Source organism: Bemisia tabaci, chromosome 5 (genome assembly GCF_918797505.1).
Source record: "Bemisia tabaci chromosome 5, PGI_BMITA_v3".
NCBI classification, from domain to species: Eukaryota; Metazoa; Arthropoda; class Insecta; order Hemiptera; family Aleyrodidae; genus Bemisia; species Bemisia tabaci.
Window position 1 is genome coordinate 48,296,734 of NC_092797.1, and position 10,912 is coordinate 48,307,645.

Below are 10,912 nucleotides of genomic sequence, written 5' to 3' on the forward strand. Positions count from 1 at the left end.
GTTATTATGACCTCGTAGACCTCATCTGACTTTATATTTACTGCAGAACTTTATTACTTGATCAGGTGATAATCACTAAATCAGCAATTGAACACATAAGTTCTTACAAGTGCTGTTGGTCGACCAGACACTAACAAGCTTTTCTTAATTTTTTTTGCATCTGTTGTGCAAAAAATTACTTTAATAGATTTTTCAGCAAGGCAGCAAGGATGAAGCAAAAGTGTGAGAAATTCTTTAATTGTTCGATTCATTTTTTAAGCGCTACATCCAGTGATCACCACCAAAAGCTTTTTCAGAAATATTTATTGCTTTAGAACTCACAAAGGTTAAAGTTTGAAATGTAGGATTGCAGCTGCACATTTTTTTTCATATATATAAAGCGAAGACACAAATTCTGGAGTGCTCAATCTTCCTGAAATTTCTTTTTAAGTAAAGTTCTGTCACTCTGAGAGGGTCAATATTTTCAAATTCCCTGCATTACTTTCAGTCATCTTTGTTAAAAAGAAAGCAGTAAGGGAAGTTCTATGAAAGTGGAATTACAAACTTGGCTGAAAGTTGTTCAAAATTTAAAGCCTCAAGTCGTGAATCCAAACCATGAGATATTCTGTTTAAGTATTGATCTTTTACCTAAAATTTCAATTGTGGGAAAATTTTGGAATCTAAGTGATCTAGTTACTGCTTATTCTCTCTTTTCTGCAAAGAGAAAAGATACCTATCACTTATTATGGAATTTCCTTTCAAGCATCATAAAGAAAGTAAATTCCCTGAGTCAGCTCTAGCAGTATCTCTGTAGCAACTCCCTTAAAAGAGGTGGGTAGCCACCCAGCTTTGAGAATTAACGCCAAAATAGCATAGCTGAAAAGAAAGAGACTCCACGATTTATCTCTTGCACTCACAATTTAAATGCAAAAATGAAAACGGCAGATTTTCAGTCTCATTCCAAATCAGTAGATGATGTGAGAACTCTACCTGCTACGACACCACTCATTTTGCACAGGGTTTAAAATAATTAACTCAAAGGATGCCCACATATTGACTGTGAAACTTTCAGACCACGTATCTCGATTTGCAACGTCGTAGACATCCTGTCTTACATTATTTTTTAAATGGAAAACTACTCAACGTTAATTCTTGAAAATGTCTGTGGTTTTTTCTCTCTATGCAAAGAAAACTCCGTGAAAATTTCAAGAAATGATATTGATTTGTTCTCCTTTAAAAAGATAAAATGGGAGCGGAAATCTTTAAACACCGCAAACGAGATACTGTACGTGGTCTGGTAGTCTCACCGTCGAATGTCGATACTCGGGAAGGGTTTGTGAATTTTAAAATTGGCGCCATAAAACTACCACCGGTTTTTGGTGCGCATCCTTTGTTCTTCAACGTTGTGCGACGTTGCAGCCGTTACGTTTGTTACGTTGGCCGGACGGACCCGGATCTGCAGGCTACGTAGCCAGAATTGAGTTGGTTTACTTTCGTGTCGTGTGTCTGTTTCTTTTAATTCATCCATAAAGTTGAACTTTTCCCGTGAAAATGGGATTGAAAAGGAAAACTACTTCCAAAAATCCCCCTATTTTAAGTCACGAATTCGTCATACAAAATCATGCTGACATTTTTTCGTGTGTTGCTATGGTGTTTATCATAGGTCTGATGGTCCAAGTAAGTGTTATCTCAAGTCAAGAAATTGTCTTAATTAGCAATTAAGTACACAAAATTACTCATTTTTGATCTGCCGGTCAGTGAGCCACTTTACGGGTAGTCTATCAACTATTTTGTGGGTCCTATCAGATCAACATACCTATCACAAGTTCTGTGCTATCAGGAAGCGACAACTCAGCTTACTTTTTGTCGTAGAAACTAAGTATTTGTTTAGCTGTAAAAGTGTTTTCATCATACGTAAAAGTATACACCCCTTTCGTCATCCTGAGAGCACAGTAATTACCACTTTTGAAGGAGTGGAGATGAAATTTTCACCAAGTAAATGAAGCAATGTACCATATTCCTCAGCTTCGTCGCCAACTCTTATTCGGACCTCTTCAATAAGTTGAACCTCGATCCCAATATGAAATTGCAGTTTGTAACACTGTAAATTTAGTCGAAAAAATTTGGATCCACAATCTTTGATCACTCATGTATTCGATGTGTATGTAACCTCTGCTCTAGGAAATGAATCGCCTCTTAGTTTTTAGAGGAAATGTATCAAAATTTCTTTTACCTCAAGTGGGCAATGCATTTTTCCAATTTATTCATCCATGGTTAACTTTTCTTGGTATGCTCTCCTTATCTTTTGAGGAGCATTCGCAAAATTTTGAATCTTTCGCATTAGATGAAAGTATAATCTCAACGGATGTTCAATTTTGCTCTGTGATTCTAGGCTACATCGCCATTGGCTTACATGTTTATTGGACTAAGCCACAATGCAAGTGCGGAGGTTGGACCTGATGCTAAACCCCTTGATAATGGACCCATTTTGTACACATATGGCTGGAAAGATGCTTGTGTTGTTTTCTTCTACTTCCTGATCATCATCATTCTTCATGCCATATGGCAAGAATACATTTTGGATGTAAGTTCCTGATTTTCTTTTTTTTTTCTAACATACATATATGGTTTTATTTCAGTGGATATTTTGGTATTCCTGTCAATTTATTGCTTAGTGGTTTTTTCCATTACTTATGTATTTTTTTTGCAACTTTCATGGATTGCTTCTTACACCGAAGAAAGCACACAGTGAATGATAGAGTGCAAAATAACTTTTCTAGAATCACGCCCAGTATGTCAGGACAAAAATGATTCAATATTCCTGTCAATTACCATTTTCAAGCGGATGATATTTTTGTCAACATATGCTGCACAAGGCTCTGTAGACATTGATTTAATTACCCTTTGTCTCAGAGTGAATTTGTGACATCTGTAACAAAATCCTTGCTCCGCACACTGAACTTTTCTTTACCCCAGCAAGCTGTTTATGACCGAAGTCCTCTCTCTATGCAAGTTTTTCTCTCACCAACTGTTTTATTTTGATAGCTTCTGTTTATGACTTTGTTTTTTTTTTTTTTTATGATTTCAGAAAGTAACAAGGAAACTCCACCTTTCGAAACTGAAACACAATAAATTCAATGAGTCTGGCCAGCTTGCAGTGTTTTACCTTCTATCATTCCTTTGGGGCCTTGATATCATTGTGAAGTAGGTATCTTTGATCAATTTACAAAACGTATCAAGAACTCAAAATTCAATTGCGATTCTTATTTTGATGAGTTACAAAAAGAACTTGTCAAATGGGCCTGTCGCAAACTTTTGCTAGAGCAAAAGTAAGAGTCGTTCCTTATAAATAATGTCTCAAAAATCACGATGAGCGCATCGGTAAACTCTGAAATGCACTCCTAACTTCGCAATTTGCTTAGGAGCTTTGCGTTTTTTTAAGCTTTGAGCTTCAAAAAGGATACTGCAGCACAGGTGAACATTTTGTTAGAGAAGGGGTTGGATGGAATGACTTTTCTAATGAAATGTTCACCTTTGCCGTGGTATTGTTTTTGAGGCGGGAATCTCGAAAAAACGCAAATTTCTCATACAAATTGTGAAGTAAGGAGTGCATTGCAGACTTTGCCGATGCGCTCATCGTGATTTTTGAGACACTTTCTGAGAGTAACAACTCTTTTTTTTGCTCTAGCAAAAGTTTGCAACAGGCCCATTGAATTTTACCAGAATGCAACGACGAACAAAGGAAAATTAATGACTACTTAACTGAAAAATGTATCTAATCAGCTCAAGTAATTTTGAAAGTTTTTATATTAATCATAATTTTAACGGATTTCAATCTGTGAATGTATAGCTCATACCATTTCAAAATCACTGTGAACTTAGTTCAGTATCATTATCGTGGTAAGTTCATTCAATACATGAATAGAAATATAACCCTTTGTATCACTGTCTAAGTGGCTATCATTCTTCTTGTGTATTCTCCGAATTTTAATGTTGAAGCTAAAGCAAAATTTTGTGACTAAAGACAATATAATAACTTATATATTTCATTGATCTCTTACTAGTTTTCTGTAATAAACTGCCATCTCTTGTTGTAAATAGCCCTCGGCAATTTTTTGATCCAGCTGTATCATTCATTTTAATTGTTTTTTTTTAGTGTGCTTTAATATTTTTTCTCTTGAGATATTTAATAAATTTATTTTGTTTTCAGGGAAAATTTAATCTTCAACATTTCTTCACTATGGGAAGGATATCCACACTCTCGTATGGGTTTCAGTACAAAATTCTTCTTCCTGTCTCAAATAGCGTATTGGCTCCACTGCTACCCGGAACTTTATTTCCAGAAGACAAAAAGGGAAGAAATGGGCAAGCGAATTCGATATGCTACAGCTGGTTTAGTCTTTTCTGCAGCTGCGTATTTCCTAAAGTAATTATATTTTTCATAAGAAATGTTTTTTCCAATGAAGTAAACAAGATTTCACACAAAAAATGTGAGATAAGAGCTCTGAACTTTTCATTTCAAGTGAATCTAGTTTGTCAACTTTTGGATCATAAAAAATAAGTAGTCACTAGAAGAATTTATAAACTTTTACATTTCCATCTATGATTTCCTTAATTAATCGTGAAATCACGCCTGACAGTTGAACCTCTAAATTACAAAATCTTAAAGTTGTCAATTTTAGAAGATTTTTAGTGAAAACTGTATCTCAATATCAAGACACCAATCTCATTTCGTCAAGGAGTTATTGAAGTGCGAAGGTTCTGCTATTTTCCTTCCCTTCAAACCTTTTTCAGGGTCTAAACCTTCGGGTAAAGAAGAACTGAAATATGAGTAATTAATAGACAAGGTTGGAAAGAAATCTAGAGGGTCGAGGGGATATTGTCTAATATTTAATTAGTTTGTCAGGGTTGTTAGTCAATGTAACTTTTAGCTTCGTCAACCTGTAATTCTTATTCAATTCTTTTTCTATATGATTTCAGCTTCAACCGCGTTGGAATTTGCTTACTAATGCTTCATCATTTGTCTGAAGGTTTCTTCCATGTTGCGAGGTTGATTGATTTCTGTGACAAAGAAGAAAAAGGAAGCAAAGGTAAGAAGCAGCTAGGAGTGCACATTCTTCTAAGCTATCCACAATTTCATGCGAAAAATTTTACCCCTTCCACAGAAAAATTAAAGATGTGCTTTCACAATTCCGTGACCTCCTTCACAAAAAGAGATGACCTCTTTTTTTCTATTTTTTGTTGAAACAGCTGGGATTTCGGAACTAAGAGGGTTGTTGAACTTGATACGAAAACTGTATGGAATTATTGGTTATGCAGCACAAAAGAGTTTTAAAATTAATGAAATGAAATCAGAGATTATTATGATTCTAAGCTGCTTTGATTCTTCCTCATGTGTCTAAAAGTATTTCATATAAACATTGCAACAATTCCTTTTTTTTTCTTTTTTCAATTGTAGTAAGTCCTGGAAACTGCACAATGACTATGACTCAGTGCATATATTTATTTTTCAAACAGTAGCTTGAAGTCGAGTATCTTTGTTTTTTCAGTTGGTTACTTGGTCTCAAACGTTGTTTTCGTCCTGGCGCGACTTGGATCATTCATCCTGTCATTCCTCACCTTCTGGTATGGACTGGCTCTCAGTGATAACCAAGTTTTGGATTTGGGTTCCGGTAACTTCAATATCCCACCAGTGCGATTAGGAGCTCTTGTGTCTGTCGGTATCGTGCAAGGATACTTGATGTTCCATTTCATCACTGATCAGCTGAAGCAGTTCAGAGAATGGAGACCAACTATTGTCAAGAAAGCACCTGCCAAGAAAGCCAGCAAGCCCAAGAAGAAGGATGGTAAAATCAACTATAATTTCTTTTTTATCATATTTATCCGGCAAACATTTTTTTAATTTGAAGTATTTTGCTAGATTATGTATTCTCTTTTTTTTAATGCTCTTTTTGTAAATTTAAAATTAAACTTGTGCACCCCAAATGGAAAAACTCTTAACTGGAAAAAAAAACGGTTCTTGAAGCCCTGGAAAATAGTTGTTTTTTAGTTTAAAAGACTGCCGGCGCACATAGGTATTTTCATATTTTACAAATACGCTGCTGTCTTTTGACCGTAATTTTCCCTGGCCATTAATATCGATGACTATCTAAAGTAAAAAAGTGTGTACCTCAGATTGGAACTTTGTCAGATGTTTTATATCTTTGAAGAAAAACTAACCTACAGTCTTCATTGAAATGTCCTGTTAATTTTCTTCTCTCATTCTAAAAACAAAAATCACACAAAATTGCAAGGAAGTATTTAGTTAAATTTTCCTTGAAGAAAATAAAACTTGATCGGAGGTTTTTAAGCATTGCAATGGAAGTATGCATTTTTTGCTTTCAGTCATCAATACTGGAATGAAATCCTGTATGACTATTATAACCTAACAACCACTCAAGTAACAAGCATTAAGTCTGAGCTTATCTGTCACACTGAACAAGTATCCACAAAATATTTGAGCTGTGTTAGGCATTTTTTATTTCTTTAAGTCAGCTTCACTCTTAAAGTGAACTAAACTACACGAGAATACTTAATTTTGTTTTCTCTTTTTCTTTGTCTAATATTTCATAATCTTTTATTTTCAGAAAAGCGCGGAGGCACTGATGATGATAATGAGCTGCCCGAAGTTGATCAGAATACGAAGAAAAACTTGCGATCAAGGGCTGTTAAAACCAAGTAGACTCCTCTTACTTTTTCTTACATCCTAAATGCATTGCTCCCGTTTCAAGTTAAACATTTTCTTTGATTATTGAAGACTTGGTAAATATGATTCATTGAATATACGCATGCCAGATAAAGTGATCATCTGTGATGTAGAATGCGGCCAAAATCCTACAGTTATAGACAATTCTGGGTTATCAGAATACTTGTCAAAATATATACGCAAAGTAACATGTAAAATATGGGTTGATTGGAGCAATGTTAATGGCAAGATTCATATATTAGTATTGCCACCAGTTGAGCAAACTTTCAATGAATAGGGTTGATTGAGGAAAAGTCGATTAAAGTGAACAGATTCGATTTCTTCTTTTGAATCAAAAGTGGTTTTGAATCCACAGTAGAAAATAATTTTATCCAAATCAATGGCCAAGTACGGAAAATGCATATCTCAATTGGACGGAGTTAAACAGAAAGGAACCAAGCCACATCGGGATCGAACCGAGAAAAAGAGGTTTAAAGTTTGGCTCCTGCATAAGACTCAATGTAAAACATAAACTTCAAGTTCAATTTCTGCAAAATTTGCTCCAACAAAAACTTTAAATTTTTGGCGATAGATAGTAGAGCAGTGGCTGAGTTCAAAACCACTCATAACTCATTTTTTTCCAAAATGTGGGTTGGTTCCTTTCTGCTTAACTCAGTCCAATTGCAGTGTTTAAAAATCTCTGATTATGTTTTATTTTCCTCAAGGAAAACAAATCACTATGTTTTCTTACAGTGAAGTAATTTCATAGAAAATTCCAATAGGAACTGTTGTAAGATTTCTTTTAAAGAATTGAAACATGAGCAGATATTTACAAATCACAATCTGAGGTAATGCGTGTATTGACTTTAGACGTTGAAATATTGGTTTCCTTAATCACTTGAATCAAGTGGATGCGGAAAAGAGATAAGTTTAACGGGCAAAAACTCAGACCAATTTTTTATCTAAAAAATTGTTTGACTTTTAAACTTTGCCTGAAAAATCAATCCCGATTCTTGCTTAACCTTTCAAGGTTAATTCTGTCTATCATTATAAAAATTTATATTCACCATGGAATCATTGTCTTGAAGTCATTGAAATCATGAAAGATCAGTTATGATTGATGTCAGTCTAATGCCAGCACAGATGTGACTAAGTCAGGTCATAATTTTATCTCCAACACAAAGATGTCAGTCAAATATTTAAAAAGTATTTCCATTAATCACTTTTTAGTGCAATCTTTGAAATCGCAAGCAAGCAATTTGCTTTATTGGCAGTGAAGAAGAAAAATCTAGCATTTGAAATCGATCTTAAAAGAAATGCTACTCTTTTATTCTAGTTTTAATTGTTGGTAGTTTTTTTATGGATGAGCTAGAAAAATTTTTGTCATTTTGGTCAGGAAAATTTGGATTCCTGAAATTTTTTAACACTTCGCCACTGTTGTTGCATGACTTAAACTTATAAAGTTGCTACAGCCTGGCAAACCTAAAAGAAACATGGATAATCGCCTAGTTTTTCGTTTTAAGAATGATCGAAGTCAGTAATCCTACCTCATTACAAGATTATGTTATCTCAGAGAATTTGTTGATACTGAGCGGCAGGTGCTTGTTACCAATGTCAAATATTTTTACTTTATCGCTCCCCTTGCGGGTAGAGGAAGTATTGTTTTTATTCTGCACTGAATCAATGAGGAATTATCAGATTATCCAAGTTCAGGAAAACCAGTCTACTTTATTTTCATTTAGCATTTAGTTTTGTCGCCCAACGTACAAATATACGCACATGTTGAAAACTGATTAAAATCATTTGCGTACAATCAACAGAAACCAACTTCCTTTATGGAGAGTAGCCGTCTCAGGCAAGACCATCTCTACAAATACTTTGTTTTCAACATTTTGAAGCTAATTTTTCTTTGAAATGGAGTCTAATTCATTAAAAAAATTAATTTTTTAATCATCGAAGCCAAGCTTTTACTTTTCTGACTTCAAAATATGTCCGGTTTTCCTATGTGTTACGAACCAGGGCAGATTGCATTATGCCTTCATCTAAGGTCATTGCTACTTTGATCGGTATAATTTTTTTAGGCACGTTAAATGTGTTCGTTTGGGTGAAAAAATCAAATTACCCACCTGCTGGTGTCCAAAAAAAAAAACTGAGGCTGGGTATTCCTATTTATCATTAATTTTTTGGTTCTCAAATAAGTATCCTCAGCTTCCGCTAAAAATAAACTGTTTAAACAATTTTTCTTTAATTTTTTCTTGTCATGGCAGTTTTTCACCCTTGAAAACTATGCTTGAGTTTAGCATTTTACAACTATATCACTTGATTAATGATGGTAAAAAAATTTACAGTTTTTTAAAAATTCCATTTTTCTTTAAAGCTGAACTGTACGGTTCTAATTTTAAATAGTAATTATATATATATATATGAGTCGCTTTTATAGCGCTCTTTGGCGCTGTGCGACGCCTAATCGCCACAAAGCTCGGTCTTCCCACAGGTCATCAGGGAGTTGACAATCTCTTATCTCATTTAACACCCCCTGTCGCCAACCTCTCACTGGGCGTCCCCTACGTCTCCTCCCAGGAGGAACCCAATCAAGCATCTTTTTTGGCAGCCTCTCTTCCAGCCTCCTCAGCCTCTCTAAATAGTAATTCATTTACGTATTTCTCATCTGATAAATTTTTCTTTGTAAAAATATCCTCAGTCCTATGCAGTGCAATCAAATTACAATCCATCCCTTCTTACAGAGTTTAAGTATTTGCGATCCGTAGATGCAGGGTAATTAAGCCTTAAACAGTTTTTTGCGGCATTTTTTTGAATTATCCATTGAAGTCATTTAACCTATTTTAAATTAGGTGTAATTACCATGCCGACAAAAAGGAATGTAACAATGTGTAAAACAGAATATATTCTTTTCTGAAGCCTGAGATTTGTTTGATTATTCAAGTTAAAGCTTCCATTTCTTGCTCTGTTACATTTCAAAAGTTCATTTTAAAATGCCATGACTGGTTTCCTGTAATTTTTGAGGCTGATTCAATAGTGTATCAGTCCATGTCAGACTTTAATTTGTAAGTAAAGCATTGTTCGATTAGTATTTTACAATTTAGTCCTGAATCAGGAAGTCAAAATCCACTTTCTTTTTTAAAACAAATCTATTGAATTTTTCCTTGTACGATATTTTGGTGCTTCAATAAGTCCTAATCTCCGATACGTCCCTTTATAACGGCCGTCTAGGCATGAAAACTTGTTGAGCTCAAGAATCGCAAGCAAAGTTGCAGGAAATTAAAGCATGATATACTTATCAATATGTATACCAGTATAGGCTCTCAATTGTGAAGATGACAACTTTTTTAACTCATCTGTATTTTTTTTTTTTTTTTCCGCGAGTTCAGCTCTGTAGGTAAATTTTGGAGTGAAAAAAATTACTCAATACAACTTTTTCTTGTCTAAAATTAGCTTTAGTCTAAACTTAGTTTATGTTTTTATCGTGGATCTTCCACTTTTCTCTCTTTTTTAAGTCGAAATAGATTTACGCGTTTAGTGATGATTTCTCTTTTCTTAATTTTTTTATCCACTATTTATTTCATTTTTGATATTTACTTTTGACATTTTGAATAGATTTTTGCTCTTCAAGGGCAAAATCATCTCATTTTTTACTTTTACATTTTAATTATTAATCGGACGAGTCTCGACTAGAGTTCGAATTTACTCAGCAGCCACAGGATGAGTTTTGTGAAGGAAACATTTGGTATTTCTAGATATTGCTGCGGAAATGCTTGAGTATAAATTTGGATTTTTTAAAGCCAAAGTAAAACACCAAGTGCAATGTTTAAATCCTTAATCATGGCATCTTTTTTAATTAGTTCAAAACAAAGTTCTAAAATGGGGAGCTTAATAAATCCGATTTGTTGTGTGTGAATTGATCAAAATTTTGGGAGAAAATAAGTGCATCGCCGTTCAATTCGGTATGTCGAATGTTATGAATAGGTGTGGCATTTTGCCCCGATGAGTTCGTCCTTCTTTATCTGTCATTTATAATCGTTTTTATGTCTCTTTCTATTTGTGTGTTCTTCCAGATTTTATTTCAATAAAGTTATATTCCATAATGAATTCGCTTCAGGTTTGTTCAATTCATGAATCAAGTTTCAAATGTTTGTGTATCTAAAATACTGGGAATTAAATTTAATATTTTTATTTTTAATCATGTGAATG

At 34.2% G+C, this 10,912-nt stretch overlaps 1 protein-coding gene across 1 annotated transcript; it reads left to right on the forward strand.

Moving 5' to 3' along the window:
* The first annotated feature begins 1,409 nt into the window (after positions 1 to 1,409).
* On the forward strand, positions 1,410 to 10,810 carry TRAM (translocating chain-associated membrane protein 1). Its single transcript, XM_019043164.2, has 7 exons — positions 1,410 to 1,656; positions 2,372 to 2,563; positions 3,068 to 3,183; positions 4,190 to 4,405; positions 4,960 to 5,069; positions 5,529 to 5,825; positions 6,606 to 10,810. The coding sequence occupies exons 1-7, from the start codon at positions 1,531 to 1,533 to the stop codon at positions 6,698 to 6,700; spliced, it is 1,152 nt and encodes a 383-aa protein (XP_018898709.1). The 5' UTR covers positions 1,410 to 1,530; the 3' UTR covers positions 6,701 to 10,810.
* The last annotated feature ends 102 nt before the right edge of the window (positions 10,811 to 10,912 follow it).